This window comes from Apiospora hydei (genome assembly GCF_038363865.1).
Source record: "Apiospora hydei strain CBS 114990 chromosome Unknown utg000008l_segment0_segment0, whole genome shotgun sequence".
Classification (NCBI taxonomy): domain Eukaryota; kingdom Fungi; phylum Ascomycota; class Sordariomycetes; order Amphisphaeriales; family Apiosporaceae; genus Apiospora; species Apiospora hydei.
The window spans coordinates 1,605,974-1,633,617 of record NW_027117367.1 but is presented as its reverse complement, the minus strand read 5'-3'; the positions used below and the strand labels follow the sequence as shown (position 1 = coordinate 1,633,617).

The following is a 27,644-nucleotide window of genomic DNA, read 5'->3' as shown; positions in this document are numbered from 1 at the left end:
GTTGTTTACACAATCAGATGCAAGAAAGCTGGTTCGGCTGTTGAAGCTTCCCACTTAAAATTAGGCCGTGTCCAGAACGGGACCAGCTTGGACGCCCAGATACAATGCAACACTGCCCTCTGCCTACACGAGCAGAAAGTCTCGGGGGCGCCACTGTCCTCCAGTCTAGACCTCTGGCTCTGGGTGAGTACCCAAGCACCTGGCCCAGCGACTTTCAGGCTCAGGCGCAAGCGCGATCGTTGCAGTCAGTTCCGAGGCGTGCTGGCGTGTGCTACCATCCCTCGCATTTCACTCCAGGCAGCCCTTTTCTCAGGCTGGTCGACCTCAACTAGGGATGGGCGTCTAGGCCAGGTTCCTGTTGCAGAGCGGCTGGAATGGGACTAGGTAGAGTGGGAAACGGTATCCGATACATTCTTCCCGCGCCCTACGCAGCTACGGATGGGATCCGGATAGCCCACCGCCGTCATAACATCTCTGTTTGTTGTTGAGCCGACCGACTGCTCTCTCGATCTCTCTCGTTTCCTTCTGATAGAGTCCCATAGAGTCCCCCCATGATCTCATGTCATGTCATGTGTTCGCCGTTGGGACTAGGTGGATGCTACCGGGTCGCTGCAGCTTCCTTTGGACGCATTGTCTCCCGAATTGCTCCTTTTCCAGGGCGGCCTCCGCCACCAACGCAGAGGGCTCGAGAGCTTGGAGCTTGATCGGATACTCAATGGGCAGCCAGGAAGATGGAGTCCGGCGTTTGTCCCTCGCAGTAGTCGCGCGTTTTTTCGCCTTACCCACTGCCTACTACTGCTAGTTGCATTCCGCAGGCCGTGGCGTTAGTGCCGTCCACTTGCGAGGGGTGCAGGGGGAGGCACGGGGGCCAGGGACCCAGGGCCCAGGGCTCGATCGAGGTGGCCTAGGGTGTGCCTAGGTGCCCCGGGGCAAGCCTCCCTGGCTATCTTATGCATCCTGCACAAACATTTCTGGCCTGCCAAGTTCGCTGGGCCCGCGCAGGTGCAGGGGCATTCCATGTCTATCACTTACTTTATCTACTTCCCAACTTGACTGGTCCCTCGTGTTTTTGTTGATCCAAACACACCCCGCCTGTCTCGCTCCCCGTCTTAGAAGGATATATTCCCTGGAACTCCCGCCCTGGCGATCTTGACTCTCCCCCTCAAAGCATTACGTCTTGGTATAGGTTGTCGACTTCCCCATACTATATGTTCTTTTAAAACTGTCGACTCCTGTCCGAAGCCTGTTACATCTCGTCATAGAGACTCAGATACAAGGCTCGATCTCTCATAAGGCATCGACTGCACCACGACCATGGACTCCTCCAGGAACGCCCTCGACAGCATCCATCGGGATGAATTCCTTGTGGGATTGGCTCAGGGAACGCCAGCAGACGCCATGAAGAACCAACAACAACAATCACAGCAGGCTATGTCCAGCCCGAAGGCGAACTTCTCTTATCCCCGGCCAGACAGCCGGGTTATACGGCACGAACCAACAGATAGTCGATCGTCGATGACCTCCAACGGATCCGTCCCGGGCATGACCGATGCCTCTGACTCGGAGGCTTCCGCTGACGACGACTTTCACTACAATGCTTCTGCCAGCGAACTCTGGGACAGCTTCTGGCCCAATGATGCTCCCAGGCTACAGGGCGTCCAGCAAGCACAGGGATCCTCCAGCCCTAGCATTGACAACTCGGACTACTTCACTGCCACTGCTCTGCCATCGAAGCCCGAAAGGTTGGACGATGGCACTATCACCATGCCTTCGGCAGAGCGTCAGTCCCCACAGCTGCAGGCTTTCCAATGGCCCCTGCCCCATCCCAGGAACTCTCGTCTGAGGCCAATTCAGACCAGGAGCCCAGCAACGGTTGATGTATGCCCCAAGGTACAGAACGAAGAGTCGGCATCGAGCCAAACATCTATCCCGGCTCGATCAACCTCCTTAGTACCTGAAGCACCCCGGCCGCAGCACCAAATCAAGCGCAAGCCGCTGAGGTCCAGCAAGTCCATTGCCAACCTGAATGCTGGCAAGCCCCGGCCCCTCCTCCACCCTCTTTATGAAGCACCCACAGCCTCCGCGTCGAATTCGACCATCAAGCAAGACATCCACTCACTCCCTGTCTCTCCCGCCTTCCCAGACGCATCAGCCATGTCACTGCGGCCGTCGGCCTCGGCCATCGACATGCGCCGGCAGCATGCCGATGACGCTACCGCCGCCCTCCACAAGAAGACATACCACAACGCCACGGCACCGCTGGCTCCTCTCCCTCCTCGGCCGTTCCTCGAACAGTCAGCTATGGCCCAGCGACCTACACGGCCGCAGCTGGAGCGCAATGTGTCCGTATTCGAGTGCGACTCGGACGACGAGAGCGATGCCGAGGCCGAGAGCAAGTTCGTCCGACGCCTCACGCGCGGCCTGCAGCACAAGAAGAGCACCATTGGCGGCGACCGCAGCACCAAGTCCCATGGCGCTTCGGCGTTGAGTCCTCCCACCCCATCCGGTGGTCGCGGATCCAGAGATGGATCCGAGACGCGGAAGCGAGGTGGATCTTTGGGCCGCATCCTGGGCCTGAAGGGTCGTTCGTCGTCATAAAAAGCCTTACGTTACCTACTATGCCTTGTCTGGATATAACCACACCATTGGGCACTCAGTTTTGCCTAAATTCCTTTTCTTTTTCACTTCCAATACCTTGTTCTGAGATGGACTTGGCATCAACACTGGATGTGAGATTCGGAATACGGCACTATACTTACTTCAGCTTCGTCAGCCCCCGCTGCCGATTAATGTGGCTGATACAAACATCCAAGAACAAATTCATCTTCTTGTCCTCTTGGGGTCCTCCTTGGCCCTGCAACCGCAACCACAACCACCACCACAACTGCACACACACACACACATACTATAACCCAACTCGCTCCATTGGCTCGCCTGTTCCATCACATGGCTGGTCCAAGAGATCAAAAACGAAAACAAGGAAAAACAACAAAACATGAAATGACTACGACCAAGACTTGTGTACGACGAGATGCCTGTTATGACAGAGGTTCGGGGTAACCGGGGAATGCACCATGGAAAAAACGAAAACCAAATATATCTTGCATCAAGGGGTTTCTTGCTCTCTTCCTTCGGATCACCTACCTTCCATCCTCATGCGCGGAATATTCTGAAAAACGAATTCTGCATTGGCGGTCAGCTTGCTACCAAAATTCTTTTCCTTTTCCGGTTGTCTACTTCTTTTCTTTGTTCTTTTTTTAGTACACCATATTTGGTCATTTGGTGGCGGACCGGCTCACGAAGAGCCGCAATCTCTTCGAACTTCATGGCATGCGGCTTGGCATCATTGTTACATCATCATCATCATCATCATCATCATCATCGCATTTGTAAATAGACGGCGGGCGGACGGACGGACGGACGGACGGACGGAAACCAAGGGTCTTTTTTTTCCTTTTTACTTACTACTTACTGGGACAACACAAAAGGATCAGTTGAGTCAGTGTGTACGCTGGTGGATATACAGGATCCAAGGGAACGAACAAGGAGAAGAAAAACACTACCCGGTTGCAAAACCGACAAAATCTGCTGTTGGCTGATGATGGAACGGAACGACAACGACGACAAATGATTAATGACGACGGGAAGAAAAGGGGCGTCTTGGCAAAGACGTCGCAAGGTCAAACACAAGTCAGTCGAGTATTTATATTGTGTTATTTTGTAGCATGGACATGAAATCATCTATAGAAATGATAATGAATTGTATTGTTTAAACTACATCACATACTCTTTCGTCGTATCCATCAACTTGATAGTGAATGCATTGCATTGGTGCCTCTTGATACTTGATCAATGGATGTTGCCCTGCCACGTACCAATCATAAATAAGCCAGACAATTATGTTTTCTATAACACGTCTTCTGCCATATGGCAACGGAACGGGTAAGCATTGCGTGCCAAGAAAGACTGCGGCTTCCATAATAGCAATCCCGGGGAGCCGGATGAGAGATCTGTTCTCGGACCATGGCCGCTGCTCGCTAGCTGCGAGTTCAGTACAGTACTTGGCCGGGTTGGCCCTGACGATGAGGGTATATAACATGCCTTGCCATTATATCCCGGTATGAGCTTCGTCATCTTACGTCGGCGGCACCTGTGACCCCTTTCATCAAATATCAAATTACTGTACGGAGCCCGGCGCAGCCGTCCAGGGTTCGATGGCCTCCTCTTCACGATGTGGTTGTAGGAGATATGCTAGGTAGGTCTCGCTTACTATTTGTCAAAGGGGTGGGCCGACCGCTTATTCGGCCGAATATGGACAATGCGTACACGTCAGGAAGCAAACGAAGGTATGATAGAGTATGATCAGTCGCTCAAGGCAGGGGCAAGTTTGTTCTTCTTCTTTCGATTCTGGCCTCTACTAGCATCCACACGCAAGCAGGCTAACTCCAGCTCCCTCTCCCATTCATCTCACCCTCCCTTCCTTCAAACATGCAAACACTTTCTTCTCCCTTGGGAAACTCCCTTCATGAGAGGAGCTCCTTCCCCTATTAACGTATCGTATGCATGCAGTTTGATTGTCGTCGTAACACCCGTAAAAAAATCATCCATCATATATTTCTTTAAAACGCCATTGCCTTCTCGTAAACCCATGAACCCATTATCGAATCATCCCTTTTCCTCGTAAAAATCCAACAAAGTGGCGATTTCATACGAATCGCCCTCATCTCTCCCTCGCTCGGGTTATTGCAACCCTCATCACCCTGTGGATAAGTCCAAAATCTATGTGTGTGTCATGCTGGACCGGCGTAGCTCCTCCAACAAGGAGGAGTACGTGCGCTTGGCAAAGGTTAAAAACAATGTACAAGTAGAAGCGTAAATGCAACGGCAAAACTTCTTGTTTATACATGGGGTGTCGTAAATGTTGTTTTTGGCGCAAAATCATGTCGTAATCGAAGTCGTCGTCGTCGCAGTGGTCGTCGTTAAAAAGCGCTTTAATCAAGCATTTGGCTGTTGCCCGTATTTACAGGTCTAGAAATATTATGTGCAACATGAGAGCCTCTCATCACCATGATCTTGGCCCTCTCCAAGTTGTCCGGATCGTGCAGTTTCGGGTGCAGCTTCCGGGATGGTGGACTCGTGAACTTGGGCAGACGCCTGATGCCAAACTTCTCCTCGCCGTGTCGACCGTCGCCAATGGACCATCTGCTCTGATCCAGGAGGTCGGAGAAGGCGTCAAGTTTCCCCTTGAAAGCCTTGCGATTGTGCGGCCACTGGAAAGCGTCGTCGGCCAGGAGCTCATCGTTGGCGCAGAAACTAATGATCTCCGCCACACTTGTCACGGCATGGGGGAGACCAAACTGGGCGCGCTTTGGTATCATTGCGAACAGTGCCAACACGTAGAGGACGAGCAGGCTCAGCAGGACGGCATACGCAGGTATGTTCGCATACATCCGTACTTCGCTCTGTGGCGGCGTCATGGCCATGAACAAGCCGCCAGCCAATACCGGTATCAGGATGAACAAATTCGCCAATAAAGAGATACAGGCTACACGCCAGTGCCGGTTCTTTAGCGCCTTCCATGTAGCTTCCAGTGGCAAACAAGCAGCGTAGTCCGCAAGCAAAGAAGTCTTGGCCCTCGAACCTTCCTTTCGTGTCAGTTCGCCCCAGGGTGTCAGAATCCGTAACGTGAGGTCGAGCGACTGGAACAAGAGAAATAGCACAAGACCAATAAGCGACGGGATGAAGGAGTACAGGAAGTCTGCCGCCGAAAATGCGCCTGGAATAGGGCCAGCTTTGAGGGCAGGGAGGAACCCGCGGTGGATACTGGTGCTTGGGTTGAAAGAAACGACGAAGAGCGCAATGAGGAGGACTGAGCCAGTCACCGCCCACATTATAACTTGGCTCGTCCGCATACACCAAGGCAGGTAACTATGGCGCAGGTCGGAGCCGTCTTGGTCCGCTAGGGGTCTGTGGGACATTCCGCTGCGTGAATCCCTCTCATGGACGGAGGCTCCCAACTTTTCGATGTCGACTTTTTCGTCATTGGTCGAGTGTCCAATGCCGTGCCACACCCAGTTTGGAGCCTCTGGGGCAGACCAATAGCCGAGTCGATCCCTGTTACCATCGAGTCTATCTCTCATCTCGGCCCTGCTCGTGGCTGTCTCGGTGCCGTCGTACAGCTGCGCAGAGTTGCTCTGCGCCATCAAATGGATGACATCCGCAATGTTCTTGATGTCCCAGCCCGGCCGCATACCAGTACGCCTGTTGTGCCAAAAGACTATCAGAATGACAGTGGAAATCAGCAACAACACATATAGTGCTACCAGAACCCAGGCGACACTCTGAACAGTCGCCCAGGACCATGTGCCGTCGACAATGATGACCGTAAACAGGGAGCTCTGCAGCGGAATCGCAAAGTTGGCAATCCAGGTGATGATGATAGGTATCCAGACTTGCCATGTGCTAACAAGCTGGGGCCACAGGAACGACTTGGGGTATAGGGGTAGAAAGCCAACGCCTCGCCGGTATCGTAAATCGTCAGACGCCATGGCCGAGAAAGGCAGAACTCGGAACACTGCGGTTATAACACATTGTGCATAAATCAGCAAGACTGCCGCAATGAGTTGAGGCATAAACCGGAAAACAAAGTATTGGCCCCCGCTCATCGCGCCACTATAGCCTACCAAGCCATTGTGGCGGTCGCTATAGATAGCACAGAACACGAGGGCCGCAATCATTAATACGCATAGTACTGCCAAGACTAACAGTGATGGGGTCCGAAGGATCCAAGGCTTGAAAGTGAGAGGAGGGTGGTCTCTGATCCGCTCTGCGTCGACATCCGAGCGAGCCTGCCAGTGAAGTAGGTGTCGAGGGGAACGGTGTACATGCTTCGGACGGTTTCTCGATTCATCCAGCATGGCCTTGCCCTCAGTTCGCCACCATCCCGACTGATCACCCCATTGATATCCTTCACTGCCATCGGGACTCGAGACCTGCTCTCTGGGCGGAGCGGGCGGTTGCTGGTCCATGACTTGCGTAGGGGGACATCGGCGAGGGCTCGCTGGAGCCGCCGGGTTGCTAATAACTCATCCGGGTCCACATCTTCGTAGTAGTTGGCGTCCTCCGACTGAGACAGGGACTCGTGAGCGGGAAGAGGGTCGAAGAGCCCCGGGACGGTGTCGGGCATGTACCGCATCATGGGGTTTTCCTCGCCAGCGCCGGAAGAAGGTACTCCCGAGAGCCCTCGACTGTTCCGCTGCCGCGTCAAAGCTTCGATCGCATGTTGGATGTAAGGGGTGTCATCGATGCCTGGAGTGATAGACTGTTTGGTGGCGCGAAGCATATCGTCGGTCACCTCATTGGCGAGGTGCTGGTATTGAGGCCCGGACATGGCGACGGGTTTCTTCTGAAACCGGACCAGTGGGCGAGGGGTTACAGGCTCGGGCACTTGGTATGTCACCGCCCGTTGCTGGGTAGGAGGATGGCCGCTTCCATACGCCGTACCGAATGGAGGCGGCGACGGAGGCGACGGGACGTGTGGAGCGACAGTAGAAAGTGGCGAGGGCGAAGCAGGCAGCTCAAGTCGCTCGTGTGGTGGTGGTCGTCGCAGGTGGCGGAACTCTGGGATGGGAAGGTGCAGGATGGTATCCTGAGATGGGCTTGCCGTCGGCGTGGCAGCAGACGAGAAGGTACTGTAAGTCTGATTGGATCCTGGTGTCGGACAGTAAGCAAGAAGTCTTGACCAATGTTGTTATGAGTAAGAAAGGGAACTTTGGACGCGGAGACGTACGGTTCTGCTCGACATGTACATAGTTAGAGGGGAGGCCTTGAGAGTTGGCCATGGTGCAGGAAACCGGGACAGCAACAGCAAAGCAGACGGGGGTGCCTTTTGCGGCCTAATACACACTCCACTAGAATACCACTCGGAGGAGATATCGAGCCAATGGCTAAGTCGATGTGCTCTAGGTTGCAGCTGCAGGTCCACGGGATGCATGGTTCATAACTGCAGGATCGAGTTCTGGTTGGGGGGTTTGCCTTTTTTGCTGGATCGTGGTTCGGGGGGCTGGCGGGCAGTCTGGATATACGAGGTTGGGAATACTTGCCCAACCTCCCTCTCTACAACACCATGAAACCATGGCACCGTTTGACATAACTGAGGACTGAGATTTGACACAGATCGAATGATGACTACAAAAAAAAGAGATTTAAATAACTTACGCAAGTGTATTTCCTTTTCTTCAGCCCAATGGCCGTTTTCTTCACAGTTGTTTACCTGCAATCGTGTGAGACACAAAAAACGTCTGCTCTATACTTCAAGCTGCAGCGAGGATGGATGTTCGTTTACAGCGGGCAAGCTACACGAACGACTGGAACTTGGGGATGGAAAAAAAAGCGGGCAGCTGGTAAGCTCAAGTGGGTCCATGGCGGGCGCTTGGAGAAATCGGGGCTGGCCTGGCAACACAATGTGGGGGCCGAGCCTCCCTCTAAAGAAAAAGAGACAGCTCAAGCTTCCAATCCTTCCAGGGAGATTCCTGTTGCTGTTGCTGTGCCTCTCTCTTTTCTCCAGCTCTCTTCCGGCAAAGTATTTCTATTAACCTAGTAACCTACTTACGATATACTAACATACCTGTCAAATGCCAAAAGAAAGCTTGTTTGCTAGCTGACATAACCCTGCATGACGGACGACAGGTCAACCCGACTATATTTCTTAGAGAACATCGATCGTATTACCCTGTAGAACTCAGCTCCGTCCGAGGCACTGTTCCCCATGACATCATGGGCCCTCGACTTGCTGGCACTGCAGCAGTGACCAAGGTGACTTGACTGGAGGCACATGGAGGCACATATACTTGAAGTACCTAACTACCTACGTAGCCTGTTGGCCTTACCCATGCAACCATCCCCACCGCTTTGATCTAACAATTCGATTGCCATCCAGATGCACACGAGTCATACCTAAGATCCATGCATGCAGTGTTGGGCTTAAGTTTGCCATCACGATGCTGCATCTTGGTTGGCTGGTTTTGTTCTGTATAGCCGGCACTCGGATCAGTTATTGCCTCCTCCGGATCTGCATCCCAGTTAGAGTGTGTCCACTGATCTGAACAAGGATGAATTTCCCATGTACATCTATGGATTAGTATATAAAACGAACAGTATATCAAAGACAGAGCCAGGTTCTGTAACAAATATTTCCTATGAGAAGTATAAGAGTCCAGAAGAGCGATAATTTGCCCATCTTGGCACGGGTTGTGCAATCTCTTTCCAATGTTTGGCATGTATCCAAACTCTTGGCAGAATAACCCCTGGCAAGAAGACGTTTTCTCCCTCCGGTCGTGATTCAGTAAGATGTGTGCCGCTACTCAATTGAAGGTATACGAATTCAATAGTAATAGGAGTACATGCGATTTGTTTGCGATGATCGTGTCTCGAGGCATTTTGTTGTGGAAGACGGCAGACTGGATAGGGGCAAACCTGTTGTACTGCTTGCTGGGGAGGTTTCGTATTGCTCATGGCGATGCTCCCCCAAAAGCTCACTTCCGATTCCATGCATACTTATTCGGCGGGCTGTTCCAGATATCCACGACAAATGGCATGCCGAACTGAATTACAGGTGGCATACCACGAACCAACACAGGGTTGATGCTCGGTGTTCAATGGTAAGACTTGTGATGTGCCGGCATGCTGTAGATGAGAGATTCGCTTACCGTAGAGGCACCCCGGCGGCAGTTTCCGTAGGCGCAGAGACAGCACTTACCGTTAATGCTCGCTCCCCTACATATTTTTTCTGGCTGTGTACGCGTGTATTATCAGCCACATGCACAGTTTCTCCCGCATATGGTTTCAGGGGTAGTTACTCTATGTCGCGCTTCGTATCCCTTCAGCAGTTCAGAACCGTCAGTGACAGTCATGCTAACCGCGAGGCGACGCGTTATCCCGCCATCGTCAAGCATGCAATCCACCTACGAAGCTCTTGTCGTCTTACTCTCGGAATGGATATACGTTGAGGAACAGGAAACCAAGCCGCCGATCAAGTGGTTGCCGCCGGCCCGTCTGAGACACTACTACTGGCAACCCGTAGTGTCTGTCTCACACAGCGATGCTCACTTTCCTCATCTGCAACTGGGATGGCATGTTGCCGCCCTGCCAGGTAAGCCAGTCGACGGCATTCACGTCGTCGCCTCTTGTGTCGCTTGGAACGAACGGTTGGCGCGATAGGGACCAAATTCCACGGGTGGGATATCCGTCCAGAGGTTGTAGGTATGTAAGTCGGAAGGGGGCGGCATCCCAGGAAGAGGAATAAAACAGAAAGCCAGGCAGACCAGACCAGACCAGAGCGTGAGAAAACCACAATCGAGCACAAGTCATCAGGATCATCAATCTTTGAACTACCCCTTTTCCAACACAGTGAACCCAGGTGTCCAAACCAAACCAACAAGATGCTTACCAGCTTCATCCTTGCTGCGGGTCTCGCACCCGCCATCATGGCAAAGCCTATCCAAAAGCCAACTCTTGGCCTCGAATCTCTGACGACCGCTGTCCCCATTCCCTCGACTGACGATATCCTCCCAACCATAACCATGCGCCGCAGCCGGACCTTGACCGTCCCTCTTCCCCTGGAAACCGATGATCTTGGTCTCAATCACGTTCCCAAGGACAAACGCGGCCTGGTCATTCCTCCAGTGTCACTTCCCCTCCCACTGCCCACGAAAATAGGCAGTCTTCTACCTTCGCTTAGCCTGACGAAGGACCTACCCATCAAGACGGACACTCTTCTCCCTTCGCTCACATTGATCGACGACCTACCCGTGAAGACAGACACTCTCCTACCTTCCCTGACCCTTCCTGTCACGGGTCTGCCACTGGAGACCGACGACCTCGACCTCCCTGTCGTCATACCGAGCGTGACCCTCCCGTTCCCACTCGAGACCCCTGCTGTTGACCCGGACCTGGACTTCGTCAAGAAAGAGAAGCGTCAAGGTGCCGGAATTGGCGGCGGGGTACCCGACGTTGGCGGTACCAAGTCTGTCCACGCCGCCCGTCCCATCTGTGAGGATCCCAACGTTGGCGGTCCCAAGCCTCAGCTTATCCACGCCGTCTGTTCCGACGTTAGCGGTGCCGAGCCTTAGCCTATCCACGCCGTCCGTCCCTTCTATAAGGATCCCAACGTTGGCGCTGCCGAGCCTCAGCATCCCTAAGCCGACCCTCACTGCTTCTGTAAGAATTCCAACGTTATCGGTGTCCACCATCAACATCCCTACGCCGCCCGTCACCGGGCTCCCGCACATACCCGACCACTGCATCGACTGCGGCACCAAGTGCGTCGACACGAAGGACGTGGACGGGATCCTGGAGTGCGTCGAGGAGTGCGTAGCCCATTGCCTCGCCCACTTGCCGACTCACGAGTAGCGTTGCTGTCAACTCACTGTCAAAGTCTGAGTAGACCGCCATTCTCAGCTGTCGTCGTCTAACAGCAAGGGGAACCGAATAAAAGGAGGAGGAGGTTTCAGTGTTGTTTCCGAGACTAAAATCGGGCGGGGTCCTGCTGGGCAGAAGGGGAGGGTTTTTAAGGAACGGCAGACTTTCGGTCAGGCCAATCAGTTAGTCATTCGCTTCATCTGGTCTCCGTAGCGGGAATCGCCCCTCCCAGGCGGTTTCAGGGTTATTTACGGTCGTTGTCACCCACTGCGTGCTGAAGAATATGGGGTTTGGATGAGTGGGTTGGTCATCTAGAATCATGATTATGGTTTTATGTGTCCATGTGATGAGAGATGGGAGTCTGGTTCACTTCCATCTCGACGTACGATGAGACGTATGATAGATATAGACAGCTTTTGGTTTTGTTTTCCCCGAGCTGCATACGGATCAGCTCGAGTTCGCAATACACTCGTTTTGTTATCGGGCCTTCATGTCTCTTACTTGACTACAACACTGCCAGTGCTGGTACAACGCTGTTGCTGTCGCGGCTCAGGGCGAAGATATGGAAGCCCGGGTCAACTGCCCGCTAACGTACATGGGAGGAGGGCTCACTCGGGTCGCATACCTGCAGAGCGCGCTTGGTATCGTGCAACGGGAGGGAGCCGTCACATCCAACCAGCAAGGCATGAAATGCGGCAAGGCGACGTGTGGTGCCTGGCTTGGTTTAGATCGTGCAACACACGTACGCTGGATGGCTGTTGGTCCACGCACTACGCTCCGCGCCCCCTACCCCCAGACCCATCCAGAGCGCCAGGGCCCGTTTAGAGATGCAGGAACGCGGCCTGAACTGCAGATCATCGAGAGCCAAGACGTTTTAAGTTTACAGCGGTATCACGACCCTCTGCCGTCGGTTGGCTGGCAGCGACATCAAAAGAAGAAGAATTGATGCAGGTTGGCTCCTTACACAGCTGTACGGATGCGTTGGCATGATGAAGTGACGAGGAATATGGCCAGAGCGTGGAGGCCCGACAAAAGCGATTGACCTCGAACCTGCATGCAGAAGCACGTGAACAACGGCCTTACATCCCAATTCGTCGAGGCCGGTCGGGGTAAGACTGGGTATGGTTGGCGCTGGCGGCGGCGACGACTACCTCTTTGGGACTATTGTCTTGCTATTTTTGTTGAAGCCATAGTAGCAAAGGAGCCCAGATGAATATGAAATGCTATTGCTTTTGAGCTGCGAGAATAGGCGAGGAGGCTAGGGTCTCGAGCCTCGAAGGGGGCTCCAGGCCCCATTCCCCATTCTTATCATACATGTGCCTGACGGACGGTGGAGCTGAGCTGAGCTGAGCTGATAGCGAGAGGGAGGCTCCATCCGAACTCGGGGCGTCCAGGGGGGGTGGGCTAGGTTGTCGTCGGTCGTCGGTCGTCGGGCTTCCTTTTGCAAACCTCGGTAGGTTAGGTTGATTTGATTGATATCTCTCGCATGCGGGACTCCCGACTCTCAGGCTGCCCAGCTGGTCACTCGCTTCATATCACAACCTAATCTGGCCGAGGCGGGAAAAGCACCCGGACAATTTAGACACGAGGGTTCCAAGATCTATAATATGAGGGAAACAAAACGCCCGCAATTTTTATTTGTTTCTCACTGAGGGCCATTCCCTGCCTGGGCCGAAAGTCATGGGCGCGTAGCTGCGTAGATGGGTGAATCAGTTTCTCATTAAGGTGTTGGTTCGGCGCCGTACAAGTAGATCCTGGCTGGCGGCTTTTATGGTCTTGCAGGGTCCTGGGGACCGCTAGAAAATCATTGGATGGTGGTAGTGCGGTGGCATCCGATAATCATCAATCCTTTTGTCGTCTCGACATGCCCATCTCAATTCTCCTATTGCGCCTCTGGAATGGATACAGCAGCGCGGCGCCAGAGAGTAGTAGGCATCTGCCAACTCATATCTTCGTAATTGCTTATTTCACTATACCTGAGATACTAGTAAGCAAGCACAGTTTCCCATTCCCATTCCCAGCTAAAGCTATTTGGCCAATTCCATGGGCATTCATTGGCATTCAGAAGCAGCATGATGAACACAAAGCCCCCTGCGCCGGAGTTAAGACCAACTCAGAGCTCCGCAAAAGGGTTCAGGTTGGTTGTTTCAGTACTCAGGTAGCACTCAGGTTAGCAGCACGACACAGCCTTCGCCATGTTGCTCGTTCCATACAGGCTCGTCCCCTGGAAAGCGGGGGCCGGGTTGATTGAAGGGGAAATACCAGGCTCTGATCCGCCGATACTCCTTTCTGTCAGTTCTTGTCCCCTTTCTGGAGCGAAGGCGGAGATGAATTTTATTATTTATTGGACTCCTTTTCTAAACACAATTGCGATGCTCGATGGTGGTTAAAATGAAACAAACCTTTGCAGTGCAGCCAGAGCAAAGTATGAGCTCATCGTATTGACTGACCTTATTGCCATGGCATGCCGCATTTCAGCCTGAAGCCTGCCGGTCGGTTGCCATTCTTCATGTACCTAGCTAAATTGGCCTGTGCTCCGCACATCACACGGTGCTTGACAGGTATCCGCGCCGCGCGCCGCAGTCTCTTAGGTATCAATATCAATCAGAGAGGCCATCGTCATACAGTCTGAAATGCGGCCCCCAGGCACTGTAACCCTACCAACTAGGGGCGACGGGGGGCCTTGCTGAATACGACGGAGAAAAAGCTTGGAAGAGTCAGCCTAAGCGAGGAAAACCTGCGCAAACACTCGTATCGATGACGAGATTTCCCTCTTGTGCATGCGAATCAGTCGATTTACTTTTAGCGGGCTGACTTATGTTTTGTTTTGCGACGTTGACGTTGAACAAACATATCGGCAGAAGCTGCACTGACTGCACTGTACGTTGGTTTTTTTTCTTTCTTTCTGTCGCAACTGAGGATCCAAACTAGCGCCCTCTGCGACTTGTGCTCGTGCTCCTCTTATCATCGACTAACTTATGCATGCGCCTCATCCAACACCATCTCCACCCGGCTCACTCCCACGTTTTCAACGAGAGTCTCTTTTCAGGCTGGCTGGGCTGATGGCACAAACTGGTCACGGCTCCCGCAGCGTGATGGCGACAGTGGCCCTTCTGGAATCGGGGAGTGACTGCTGGTTGGGCCGGCCACCCAGTCACAGGCGATTCCCGCCCTCCCCGAAATGTTTGGTTTGGTAAACGAACAAACGTGCTACTGGGTCAGCGCCAGGTCAATCGACTGATGGGAAATCCCAAGCTTGGCGTCATATACCAGATCCTTGGGCAGGCTGTACGCGTTGTGCAGCGTTGAGCGCGTAGATCTGCAGGCCCAGGGCAGTACGAGAGTACTTTGGGCGGCGGTAGAGCCACAGTTTCAGTGGTGTACCCAGCATGGGTCCTACCCGCCGCATCCGTGAAGAGTTGCCATGAACGAATGACATGCGTCCTGACGAGCCCATGTCATCCTAGTGTGTTCCCATCCATCAAGTCTTCCCAGATCCCGCCCAGGTCAAGCCCAGAGGGCCAAGACTACCACCTAGACCGGGCCTATCAAATCAGCCAGAGGCGCCATTCTCCGCATGGCACATCTGCAGCTTTCCGATAACCAACTTGTCGCTCGCTGCAACTCCTCCTCTCTTCAATTGTTCCTTCTGCTCGGCCTCCACACTTATCCCGCGCTTCAGTTCATCCATTCACACTTGTCGCTTGCTTACCCCCCTCCGCTCACTCATATACCTCATTGTAATTTCCATTTCTTCACGGTAGACCTTCGCTGGTTGACGAGCTGCCTGAGCAACTAACAATCCCTACTATCCGAACATACACCCACGTCCCTTTTCTAGCGCGCCTACACTCTCGCCATAGACAGTTCACTTGAGCAAGAAACTGTCTCACATCAACGAGCAGCAACCGAAACCCAAAATTATTAGGTTCAACTGCACACCCAACCGAAAGCGCCTTGGACGACTCATGCAGATCGGAGAAATGCATACATGAGCTCGCACTTGCCTGCCTATTTCGCCCAACCCCCGACGCTTCGGCGAGCAACAATTGCTGATAACGGAGGAACACCTTCCTCGGCTTCCACTTCTCGACAACTCGCGAAACAGTTATACGGCCAACCAAAAACGAGGCCTTATACAGGATCGCCAACCCAACCTTATTGGTCTGCCATTCGCACACTTGATTGGGCCGCAACGAATTAAATCTCACAACATCAGGGGACCTCGTGGTCCGTAAGCCAGTCCAGATGGACGGGTACGTGCAATTTTGTGTTACTTCTCCGATTACTCGCGCCTGCCGTGACTCCATGACACATACCTGCAGTTTCCCCTCTCCCATCCTGCTCCTCCTGTCTTCTTTCTACCTTTTGGCCCATATGACCATGGGCAGTTTAAGAACTCTGTCGATGTCTCACAATTGGCTATGTTCCTAACGTTCCTAATATCACTAACATGGGGAAATTCAGCTTCATCCACATGGCGTCATGGACAGGGCATCAGGCCAGCTCTGGTCCTAATACGCCACCGCGTGGTTTTGGCCATTTCAGATCTCTCTCCACATTCTCAGGCGTATCGCCTCGCTCGCAATCGCCGGCACACGTCAGATCCCCGTCTTCATCGCAGCTGTCCAGCATGACAGCGTCAGGAGACCTACAGCAGCCGACACTCGAGGTCCATACGCCGCCGCCCAAGAGGATGCCGTCAAAACAGTCTTTGATGGAAGACCAGGAATTTAGCACACATCTTGGCCCGAGGAGCAGAGCCACGAGTCGGGCAGATGGATCGACTCCCGATCCAACCGCCCATCACCCTGATCTGGACGACGAAGTCGCGACCCTTAGCACCAAGCTTGTCAATGCGCTCAACCACCAGACCAATCTCGACGACACACTAAGCTCCACTCGCCAGGAACTGGAAGACTCAAAAGACCGGATACGCGAGCTTGAAGAGCAGGTAGCACGGCAAACAGAGATGTTGGCCGGGGACGTCTGGGTCAAGCGGAAAAACGTTGAAGCGGATAAGAAAGAGTTGCTATCCAAGATCGTGGAAGAGAAACGGGTGCGTGGCGAAATGGAGAAAGAGAAGAAGAAGATCGAGCAGGAATTGGAGAACTTGACCCAAGCTTTGTTCGAGGAAGCCAACAAAATGGTCATATCGGCGAAGGAGGATGCCCAGAAAGAACAGGACGCACTCCAACGCAAAAACGACCAACTAAAGGCCCAATTAGCCGATAGCGAAAGTCTGCTGAAGTCGTCGCAGGAGCAGCTTGTCCAGCTCAAGCTTGTCCTGGAGCAAATGACAGCCGAACGCGATGATCATAGTGGGACCACGCCATCTTCCCCGGGATTTAGCAAGTTCGCGCCCACAGATGAGGACGGAAATACCTCCGAGGGCATCTCTCAAAGCGGTATCACGGAGCCTCTCTCGCCGACGTATCCTACGAATCTTACTCACCTGCTCCAACCTGTGGTACGGATGGACCTGTCCTCTTTCGAAGATTTCATGGCCCTTGTCAATGTTTCGAAAAGAGCACCGCCTAGCCGTGCTTCCTCGGGCTCGTATAGCGGACTTAGCCTGGGATTACTAAACGCAACAAGTAGTAACAGTAACTCTGCGGCATCCATCTCGAATGTATCGACAACTTCATTGTCTGCAGCCGGCACCTCCATCCATTCGACGTCGCCTCAGACTCCCAATACCCCTTCATCAGCCATCAGCACCGGTTCTTCTGGGCCGTTACCGCCCTTGAAAGATAGCAAATTCTACAAGAGGGTTCTCGCCGAGGATATCGAACCCACACTCCGACTCGATACGGCGCCTGGACTATCATGGCTTGCCAGACGTGCTGTCCTCAGTGCCATGTGTGAAGGTACGCTCGTCGTGGAACCCGTCCCATCGAACAGTCCGTTTGCGTCTATAAGTAAGCCGCAATTCTATCCATGTTCGCTATGTGGCGACACGCGTCGGGACGAGCCTCATCTGCGAAACCACCGATTCCGAACAAGCGAGGCCGAATCTGCTCAGCGTTACCCGCTTTGCAAGTACTGCCTTGGTCGCGTACGGTCTACGTGCGATTTCTTAGGCTTTTTGCGCATTGTCAAAGATGGGTTCTGGCGCGCCGATGACGCTGATTCGGAACGGGCCGCTTGGGAGGAGAGCGTAAGACTGCGAGAGCAGATGTTTTGGAGCCGCATCGGAGGTGGAGTTGTGCCTGTGTCTCACTCCTTCCACGGACACACGGAAAGTTCAGCTGGGAAGAGTCCACGCATGAGCATAAGCCAAGAGGACCAGCCCGAAGCTGTCCACCAGGCAGCGGAAAGTGAAAACGACGACGGCGGCAAAGCCCAGGCTCTAGCGAGAGACGCATCCGAGGTTACGCTGACACCACAACCCATCATAACGAAATCGACTGAAGCCTCTGGCTCTGTCGGACCTGTCGCGAAACCCGAACCCCCGGTTACTCCCACCCACATACCTGCGGAATTTCTTTCGACAGACGATGTGACGAGCTCGCCGGTGGATATCCGAATCTCGTCACAAACACTGGAAACCCCCATCAAGTTAGACGATGGGGTGAAGCGGCTCTCTTTGTCCATTCCCGGAGCATTCGAGGAGTGATGCAAGGGAGAGCCTCTTCGACATCATCTTTTCTTGTCAGCTCCTACGCGAAGAACAAGCTGGCATGTCGGTTGTCTACACGATACTACCACTCACTTAGGCCATTGTGTAATATTAGTCCCTTAAAAGTTTGATGGACCTCTTCATGGAGAGGTTGGGAAGGTGCATGGAACTTCATGGCAGCGGCGTTTTGGGGGCATTTTATCTTTTCTTTTTATCTTTTTGTAATGGACTAATCCGAAAGGTTTGGGAACTACAGCGGTCGTTGGGACACGGCTGATTGTCAGTGCGATGGCGTTTTGGAGGAGCAAGCATTATTTTCAAGGGCCACAGACACACACACAGACACTGACTGCAGCAGCCACTGTATTGGTACATTATTTTGGGTTGATGCATTTGAGGATAGTCGGTCCACGAAAGGAAGGAAGGACAGACATGACGAGGTTGGCACTCATGTCCGCTGTTCATCCAGCCTGCTGCGGTTTGAAAAGTTTACGTTTTCGATTCCTCCTTAGTAAGGCCTTGGTTGGGGCCTTACATAACAACATACATACTTATGTTAATGACGATCTTCATGATCCAAGAACAGGTTTCTACTCTCATTCCCTGATTATATAGATAAATGCGACAGTTACAATGCCAACCGTATATGTTATCGCTGTACAATACAAACAACGTGGCATGGTGTCTCTGGAATGGTAGAAAACCAAGCGTCCGCAATTTTATTAGCCCCTATCCCGCCTGTCGTTCGTGAGCTCCTTTGTCGTCCACCGCCTAATTCCTAATTCAAGATGAGGCCCACTTCCACCACCACCGGCACAGGCTAATGACCCTCCAGCTACCTGCCGTCCTTCCACTCGAGCATTGCGCGGAGATGAATACTTCCACCATTGCACGGTACGGGGTAGGCCCTGCGCAGTCTGTTCTTCGACGTCTCCCAAAGCCAGCCAGAGGCCTCTGTCTCGATATGTACACAGACACAGCCTCCTGTGGAGAAGATCACTTTCGCCTCAGGCAGACCAGCCGCAGTAAAATTGGCTTTCATGAGCCAACGGTAAGCAGACATGGGCCGGGACTTTGGCTTCCGCAAAGCCTCGCGATATTTCAGACACGAGCCACAGCGACCGGCACGCGCCAGATAGTCGCCGAAAGACGGCAGCCCGGAAAAGGCGTAAAAGTCGGGAAGTCAAGAGGCAGATAAAGTGGGCAAGGCATCCATCTTTGCCCGTGGTGGATCGGCGGCTTCCTCCCGCACGTGCTCTTTTTGGTACCCATCGCGAAGGGTTCGCAGAGTTAAAACTTGGAATATTGACCGAATAGCCACTACATGTAACCTTGAGTGTTGTATTGAGCAATTCAACGAACGCTCGACCATATGAATTCGCGTTACCACCGACGACAACGTATAACGTATCGATATAAATGGGCCAGCCATATCGAAGCGGGTCTCGAAGGCCATTCTCATATACTGTTCGTCATCCATATCCTATACTGCAATTGATATAGACTATCTAGTGGGTATAGCGGAAAGAGATAATCTGCTTCCCTGTTACTCCGTAAAGGTGAAGACGACGTTTGGAAGTGGCCACCAGTGCTGCGGTGGTGAAGGGAAGAAGGTGCGATGAGTAAACTTTGTGTGGGTGTGACTTCCTTGGATCCGCACTTGTCAAAACCCCAGTGCCACAATGGATCCCAATCAACCTGGCAGCAAACATCAATCCATTCCTTCCCCTGCCTGCTCAGGCGTCTTCCATCAACAACCTGGCCATTTCTTGCGACCTGACCTTGAGTACACATTCGAATGGCAAAGGGTGCCTGCAGTTGACGCAAAATGCATGTCAGCCAATCACTTTCATCGAGCCAGGCTGTTTGTCGCCAAAGACATGGGACTCACCCTCCTAGCCCAACAGAGACCCCGGGTTCCGGTATCTTGGGTTTCCCCTCGTCGTCCAGGGCCTGTTCGAGCTCGAACACCGCCAGGAAAGTCGCCAGGAACATGTAAACGCTTGCAAGAGCCAGCCAGTTCCCAGGACACTTCCGCCGACCGAACCCGAAATTCCCAAGCGGGTAAGGTTCGCCGCGCTCATATCGGGCTGGGTCGAAGACGTGAGGGTTCTTGTACGTCCCAGCATCCGTCGCCAGGGCCGTGGTATTGGTAAGTACCATGGTTCCCGCTGGAATGAACATGCCCCTGTACACATCGTCGCGCAGACTCTTGTGTGGTATGTTCAGAGGGTTCAGTGGCAGGCATCTCATCGTCTCCATGATGAAGTCGTCAAGACATTTCAGTTCGCAGCGATCACCAAACCCCGGTAAGCGTGCTTGTCCCTCTGGGTAGAGTATCATGTCAAGTCTTGCTTGGATTACTCGCTGGGCTTCCGGGTGCCTGGTCAGAAACAACATGCAGGAGAGAATCGTTGCCCACGTCGTGTTCCCTCCGGCAATAATAGTCGCCCCTGTGGCCCCCTTTATGTCTGCCAAGCTCGCTTCCTGCGGCCGGCCTGCCTTGGCGCTCTCAACGAAACGGTCCCAGTGTATCTTCATAAAAGAAGACGGCGCAGTACCTGCCTCTATGGCCCTCATATTGGTCTCCCAGGGCTGGTCATGGACTGCCTGTATGGCATTGCGGCTCACCCGGGCATGGCGTAAAACCGCTGAAGGATTGATCCAGCCGGGCACGAACTGAATGGGCGGGAATATGTCGACAAGGCTTGTCCCCGCAATACCACCAGCGGCAGTTGCTTGGCTTGCTGCTTTGGTCATCTCGCAATATGGAGAGCTTTCGCTTGGGACCTCCTGGCCAAATGCTATCCGGAAGATGATGCTCGTCGTCATCAGAAGCGTAGACTCTCTCCAGCTACCTGGGCCCTTGATCAGAGACCGCACAGCCTTTCTGCTTTCCTGCAGCTGCATCGGGCGAAATATTCCGATATTAGAGCGGGAAAAGGTGCTCTGGAACATTTTACGATGTAGCTTGAACTGTTCGCCCCATTTCAGGAACGTTAAGGTACGACCCCAGCCCATGCTGATCTGTGTTAGACCTGGCTCCAAGAGATCTGGACACACGCAACAGCGACTTACATCTCGAATAAGGTGAAGTCTGGCCTGTCACAATAGTTGGCACCCCGCTGGTCCAGCAACTCAGTTGCAGCAACTGCGCTGTTCAGCACAACTATATGTTGACCAAGCATGTTGACATAAATCACGTCTGAACCTGTTCGTGGGCTGGTCAACGATGACTTCGAACGAGCCATGACGACGAATCTCTACTCACTATAATCGATGCCCCATCGTATGTAATTTCTTTCTGGGTGGTCAGCGCTGACCTGACCTAGGTTTCCTATAAACAATCTCCCCGGTGGCCCAGGTGGTAATGAGTACGGGTTTCTTTTTCCGAACCGGCTTTTACACAAGATAAAAACTGCCAACGCCGCGAAGAACACCGCGCCTATGAGACCGTGGACTTGGGAATCCATTTTCCAGTAATGCAAGAAAGCAAGTGATACCAAAGCTCAGTTCTGGAAAACGCATGGATTTGTCCACAGAACAAGAAAAGCGCTCCGAGAAGGGCATATATAGGTCTCTATGAGTAACAAGGGGTTGTCCTGCAAACATTGAGTGTTCTCACAAATACAGGGAAGCAAGGCAAGCAGCCTTTCGAGACCTGGGAACGTGGAGTCGAGGAAAATCGGGCGTCTGATACAGCGCCAGCAGTTCATGACCCTGGCGGGTTACCCGCCAGGGTGGGATGCCCGTCATGGTATTTCCTGCAAGGGCCCCCACATGGGGTATCCTGCGCCGATTCCCTTCCATGATGAGGGCTCTTGAGCAAAAATAAGCCGAATGGACAATTGCCAACTGTCTCGCAAACACAATTGGAGGGATGAATTGCTGTGGAACTTTGCCTAGATCAAGGTGGTAATACTCGGACCCTATCACGGCATACGGGTTCGGGGGAGAGGTGCCGACCCCTATCATCCCAATAGTCTTGGCTGGAAAGGGCCGAAGAAGGGATGATGGCGACGACGTGGATGGCGGACAACCAAAGATAAGATGGGGCCGGTGAAGTGGAAATCTTCACCAATAATGCTAACATGTATAGGCGATTGGCAATATATTGCAGACAAGGTACCACGGACTGGAACTTCAAGGTACGTTTGTCTGGCTTGGCCTCGGTTTTGCGTGTAGTCGGTAGAGGAAGCCTACTTCCAGCGACTCGAGATCCCAGTACCAGCGGCAGACAGCAGACCTTGTCTGCCCGCCTTGGTGTACGTGGGATGTTGTGGTGCAATGCGTCATATTATATACCACTACCTGCATGCATGGCTGTAGTTGCAGTCTGCTGTACTTCAGCCAGTGATCGACTGCAACCACGGGCTGATCCGCGATGAAATGCCCATGGCAAGATGAGGCAGTGGACATGAAGAAAGCCGCTGCCGGTGCGGCAACGCAAGATTGATGAGGTTGCCGAGGGCTTGTAAGCCACCAACCCACCACCTGATCGACGGCGATTTCTTCTGTGCTTCCCTTCCAAAGCAGACGGGAGAAACCATTGGACAGAAAACTGGGGTTGCTGCTGACTGCCCCCTCAGCATCGCATCTCTCAGTTAATCGTTTCCCCGGCATGCGGCTGCTGTCGAAGCCCAGTCGTGTCATGTTTATTGGCAAAATACCAGTCTATCGCACATGGGGGTAAGGACAGTCAGCTGGCAAGCACAACAGCCTATCAGCCTTGCTTGCAATCAAGCAGTCATATCAGACACGTAGGGCCGCAACCATCTGGCCGGGCCGGCACACAACACACCAACCACCCCCTTGCATGTCAATCAAGGACTGTTGGGATTTTTTTTGATTGAACTATGCGCCCCGGGCGCCAACGCCAAACTGCGAAACGACTTCCTATCTCATGAGTCGCGTCACTCTGTTCCATTCGCGCGACTACGTAGGTGTTGCCATAACTCCACCAATTCCCGGATCCTTCCCTTGGCCGACCTCGTCTCTGCACCATCGGATGCGAACGTGGGGGAGATCTGACGATAGCCTACCGGTGACCTGAGCCTGCTGACCCAACGCCTTACGTCGAGACTTGGAAGCCGCAGGTGGGCAAGCAAGTGAGCTGGCGTGGTACCGTCGTCTTGGGAACAGTAAATACTGGCCCGCTCGTCCCCTTGGTCACACTGCCGGATCCATCTAGTTTTCCGGCAGGGCAGCTCTCATTTCATCCGGCAACGCCAGATGCTTGTTTGTCAGGGCAAGTGAACGAATAGGCAGGCAAGAACACCACCGCCACTACTGCCCCCTACTTATGCGCCATGGATCAAACACCGGATATCAAACCTTCCATTGCTTCAGCGTCCCCCACGCCTGCTTCCACACAGGCTTCCACTTCAAGTGCGCCTATCAAAAGAAGGGCACCCATAGCTTGTCGAAGGTATCGTGCATCTCTACTTCAACGAATCTGAACAGCACTTGCTTACCATTCACCCCAGGTGTCGGCGTATGAGGAGTAAATGTATCCATGACAAACATAACGGGCCATGCCAGGGATGTATAGAATCTGGGAAGCCTGACGATTGGTAGCTATGCTTCTCACCATCGGACCGGTTTTCCGTTTGGTCTTGCTGAGATATAATTAGCTTCTACCCGGGCCGTGGCGAGTCCACGGAGGACCGCCAGTTCCGCCATCCGCGTCAAAGGGCAGACAGGAAACCCAATGGCAAACCACCGAGAGTGAACAAGGAAAATGCAGTTTCCCCGAGTCTTACCACTAGTAGCAACACGCTGGACTGGGATGGTGATGAGTTGGCGCTCCTTGCAGACGTAGAGACGGTGAAAGAGGGCGTCCGGGCCTTCACCCAGCACTTCTTTCAACTGGGTTTCATCGCCACAGAAGACTTTCTCCTGCAGGTGGAGAGAGAACCTGGCAAGATTGGCGCTTTCCTCCTTGTGAGCATTCTCAGCATCTCTGCACGGTTCAATAGGAACTACGAGGCTGCACAGAAGGTTGTGCAATCCTACCTGGACTGTGCCGAGAAGCTGGCACTGCGGGAGCTTTACCAACAACCTATCACTCTGGAAAGATGCCAAGCGTTTTTTCTCCTGTCCATCGCCCAACACGGTATGGGAGACACAAGTCGTAGCAATGTAGGTCTTTGTTGGTGTCTATACTGGGCGAGCACCACATTAACTCCGGCAGATAAATATGGGCATAGCCATATCGATGGCCACAGAGATGCGGCTTCACCGCGAAGAAACATTCAAGCTAATAACGGAAGATTCAACCCGTGAGTCACGAATCAGGGCCGAATCCGCCCGGCGTACTCTTGTAAGTGCTCTTATAGTAAACTTCGTGGTCTTTGGCCAGATTCTTTCCACCCTTTGCCTTGGTGTCGGCCGGCTGACCCAAAACTGGTGAAGTGGATGCTGCATAGTAAGTGAGTCCCGTACCAACCAGTGTTTCTCATATGCTTAGATGGTTAGGCCAGGACAACCTTCACTCTGGCCCCTATAAGCCGGTACTGCTTGCGGCAGGCGACATAACGACATTGCTTCCCTGCGATGAAGATGAGTTTCGCTGTGGTGAATTTCAAGTAAAGCCTCGAGCGGCTCTTGTTGGGACGCCACCTGCTGATCTGAATCCAACCCTGACAACACTCAAATCACGCTCGCTCTTTGCTACACTCATCCAGACGCACCACATCTGGGGCACGGTAGCGCGCCGCGCCGTGGCGAATAAGAAAAGCTCTTATCCGAACGACACTGGCAGCGATTACGCAAAGATAGCAACCCAGTTGGCTGAATTCGAAGGGAATCTGCCGAAGAACCAAGTTTACGACGACTTGTTTCTGGCTGGCTACCGCAAGAAAAACGAGGATCTTGTGAGCTGCCCTAAGCTTCCTCGATAGCATGGCGTACTGACATGAGGTATAGGCATATCTCAGTGCTTGTGCAACTTTGAGGTTGAGCAACATTGTTCTTCGGAAGGCATATCTTGGGGGAGTATGTACCGCCAGGGACCTTTCCCACGTCCAACCCATTGACTTCAGTACAGCATGATCCGCTCGTTGAAAGGTCATCGCTCTGGCCTGGGAGTGCATATCCTTCATACAATAACCAATGAACTCTTCGATAATGTCTATCGTCTTTACCGACAGATTTGCGCCCAATTTGATGATTCAGACAGGCCACTGGAAGAAATGGTTGGATCCCAAATGGCTGTAAGTGAAGCAAGTTCCCACCGTCACTCCAACCTTGAGCTAACTCGAAGCAGGCGTTCTGTGTTTACAGTTGCGGCTTGCTCGTATCGTACCTCGTCAAGTACCCCGGGCGTGAGTATTAGAAGCACCTCCTTCTCATACCAGTTCACTAAGCGACTCATAGTTTATCAAAACTCCGAATCAAAGAAGGACGAACCACCTAAAATGATGTATGACCGTATCATTGGCATTCTGGAGGAAGCGCAAGCAATCTGGCCTCTTGCTTCCAGTTGGCTCACTGGCCTGAAGAGCTGGATGGGCGGCCCAGATACGGGTGGAGTATACGAAGGCGTCTTCATGGCGGATGGCGTAAGGTTGCCCCAGGGCCTCGATATTCTCGGATGGAAAACTGATTCCGATCCCATGACAGAAGAACCCCTTGCCACATGCCTTTCTGCATCCCCCTGTTTCTACGCCGGCAGACAAGATGACAGGTCTCCTCTCGCCTTCTTTTGTCCATGGCAGGGTTGAACCAAAGCAACATATTGTCCCTGTCGTTCATACCGAGCCTGCAATTCTGCCACCTCTGCAGTCGAGTCAATCCATTTCCGGCGAACCCCCTTCCCTCCCGCCGCCGCCACTTCTAGACTACACAAGTCCCACGCAGCAGCAGCAATCGCCGACGCAGTATCATCACCCCCAATACAACAGTTATTCGTCCCAGATGCCTGACTATGTCAAGCACGAGCATCAGCAGCAGCAACAACAATACGAAGGAATGTATGCCCTCCACCACGGCCAACACAACGCCGGCACATCGACCGCACAAATTCCGCCACAAGTCGCCAACACGTACGACCAGAACCAGGCTTTCATACCCGACTTCAACAACTTCATGTCTACCACTAATGACGGGTTCAACCTCCAGCTCCAACAGCTCATGGGTGTACACTGGAACGCACCGGATGCGACAGTCCCGTTGTGCAATCAGCACCACTTGACAGACATGTCAACACAACCACCAGCATAAAGGGCGTGCATATGTGCCTACGCATCTTCTTTACTTTCGTTCGTTTCCTTTGTGTCCGTCTCCCAAAACGTCTTCGATAGGGCGGTCGGTGTCGGTTTGCCATTTTCTTAAGAAACGCATCGAATACGCTGAATCTCGATATCAGCGGTTGATGATGGATATACCCCGGCACACACATAGGTAGTCCTCTTTTATTCTCCGACCTGGTCGTTTACAACTGGTAACATTTTCAAAACTTAGGTGGATATTAATAGTAGCGATATATGATGGCAAACTCACATCCGTTTTGTCCCTCTTGGTGACCAGCCTCAACATAGCGACGTTGTGCTATCCATGTTCTTACGTCTGTGGAGTGGCTCGCTTTTCCAGCTGCTAGATACCAGTGCGTCGGAAATCCAGCAGAAATTAGACTTGGCTATCCTGTGGATGATTTTGCCCGAAGATCGTGTTCTTCCACTGTCATATCGACATCACTGTTCGAGTACGCAGGTCTCAAATTAATGGGCGGGCTGTAGCGCATGACTGACGGCCTGGAGCAACGTGTGCAAAGTTTACATCAGAAGTAAGGCAAATCATCAATGGCATCACCGCTCGTGGTAGCACACTTCTGCAATGCAATTATGGGGATTAAACAACTTTATTTATCTTTGTTTTCTGCACTGAACTACGGGGAGAAGGCTAGGCCATGGCGCTTTTCGCTCACCATATATGCGTCATATCCTGCGGGAACGATGCACAAGGGTAAGTGATGATGTCTCCAACGGAAACATAAGATGATGTGATGAGACAGCTTGGCCATCCATCCGCCATCCCAAAGAGCGCATGGCACTTGGTTCTCTCGCTAGCCGTTCGTCGTGCATAATAGGGTGCAAGCCTTGAACCGTTGAGGCTCAAAGCTAGGGGCATCTCCCTCGTCCCTCGTTGGTTGTTCACTTGAACAAACCTGGCGAGGCTGGCCTCTGCCTTCCTTAGCACGTCTCTCCATCGTCTCTTTCTTACATGACTTCGTGGCCGCCAATACCGAGGTAGAGGGGCGTACATGACATAATAATCTTCTCTAGCTGCGACACATGTCCATAGTGGGTTTTTCAGCCAAAACCGAAAACTCCGCGGCAAAATACAACGGGGGTAGTGGGGGTAAGGTGTATCGCGGTTGGTTCTTTGTGTTTGTGTGTGTGCTGTGTCGTGGGAATGGGGGTTGGAGGGGTATAGGATCAATAGGGTAGTGTGGGAAGGGGTCTATATACACACGGGTCTTGCATCGACGTGTAGGGGAAAGTGTAGCTGCTACTGTGGGTTGACTGTTCCTTTCGCTCGCTGCACTGAACCGCGCAAGGCACCTGGCTCGGTCTCATGTAGATGACATGGGGTAGAGAGGGTT

The 27,644-nt window shown here is 52.8% G+C and overlaps 7 protein-coding genes across 7 annotated transcripts; 4 read left to right on the top strand and 3 right to left on the bottom strand.

Annotated features, from left to right (window-relative positions):
- Nucleotides 1-1,314: 1,314 nt before the first annotated feature.
- PG997_011094 (uncharacterized protein) lies at nt 1,315-2,598 on the top strand (the record flags this gene model as incomplete). The annotated part of the gene is made up of 1 exon (XM_066815409.1): nt 1,315-2,598. One exon carries the CDS (start codon nt 1,315-1,317, stop codon nt 2,596-2,598), a length of 1,284 nt encoding a protein of 427 aa, XP_066664699.1.
- Nucleotides 2,599-4,991: 2,393 nt separating this feature from the next.
- Nucleotides 4,992-7,841, bottom strand: PG997_011093 (phosphoribosylaminoimidazole-succinocarboxamide synthase; the record flags this gene model as incomplete). The annotated part of the gene is made up of 3 exons (XM_066815408.1): nt 4,992-7,019; nt 7,046-7,710; nt 7,790-7,841. The coding sequence occupies 3 exons, from the start codon at nt 7,839-7,841 to the stop codon at nt 4,992-4,994; spliced, it is 2,745 nt and encodes a 914-aa protein (XP_066664698.1).
- A 2,985-nt stretch (nt 7,842-10,826) lies between these two features.
- On the bottom strand, nt 10,827-11,451 carry PG997_011092 (uncharacterized protein; the record flags this gene model as incomplete). Its single annotated transcript, XM_066815407.1, has 2 exons — nt 10,827-11,130; nt 11,291-11,451. The coding sequence occupies 2 exons, from the start codon at nt 11,449-11,451 to the stop codon at nt 10,827-10,829; spliced, it is 465 nt and encodes a 154-aa protein (XP_066664697.1).
- A 313-nt stretch (nt 11,452-11,764) lies between these two features.
- Nucleotides 11,765-12,364, top strand: PG997_011091 (uncharacterized protein; the record flags this gene model as incomplete). The annotated part of the gene is made up of 2 exons (XM_066815406.1): nt 11,765-11,800; nt 11,939-12,364. The coding sequence occupies 2 exons, from the start codon at nt 11,765-11,767 to the stop codon at nt 12,362-12,364; spliced, it is 462 nt and encodes a 153-aa protein (XP_066664696.1).
- A 3,507-nt stretch (nt 12,365-15,871) lies between these two features.
- Nucleotides 15,872-18,037, top strand: PG997_011090 (uncharacterized protein; the record flags this gene model as incomplete). The annotated part of the gene is made up of 1 exon (XM_066815405.1): nt 15,872-18,037. One exon carries the CDS (start codon nt 15,872-15,874, stop codon nt 18,035-18,037), a length of 2,166 nt encoding a protein of 721 aa, XP_066664695.1.
- Nucleotides 18,038-19,776: 1,739 nt separating this feature from the next.
- Nucleotides 19,777-21,291, bottom strand: PG997_011089 (Cytochrome p450 1a2; the record flags this gene model as incomplete). Its single annotated transcript, XM_066815404.1, has 3 exons — nt 19,777-19,852; nt 19,932-21,062; nt 21,119-21,291. 3 exons carry the CDS (start codon nt 21,289-21,291, stop codon nt 19,777-19,779), a joined length of 1,380 nt encoding a protein of 459 aa, XP_066664694.1.
- A 2,051-nt stretch (nt 21,292-23,342) lies between these two features.
- PG997_011088 (uncharacterized protein) lies at nt 23,343-26,263 on the top strand (the record flags this gene model as incomplete). Its single annotated transcript, XM_066815403.1, has 7 exons — nt 23,343-23,473; nt 23,674-24,181; nt 24,234-24,362; nt 24,523-24,915; nt 24,968-25,036; nt 25,084-25,602; nt 25,664-26,263. The coding sequence occupies 7 exons, from the start codon at nt 23,343-23,345 to the stop codon at nt 26,261-26,263; spliced, it is 2,349 nt and encodes a 782-aa protein (XP_066664693.1).
- Nucleotides 26,264-27,644: the final 1,381 nt, after the last annotated feature.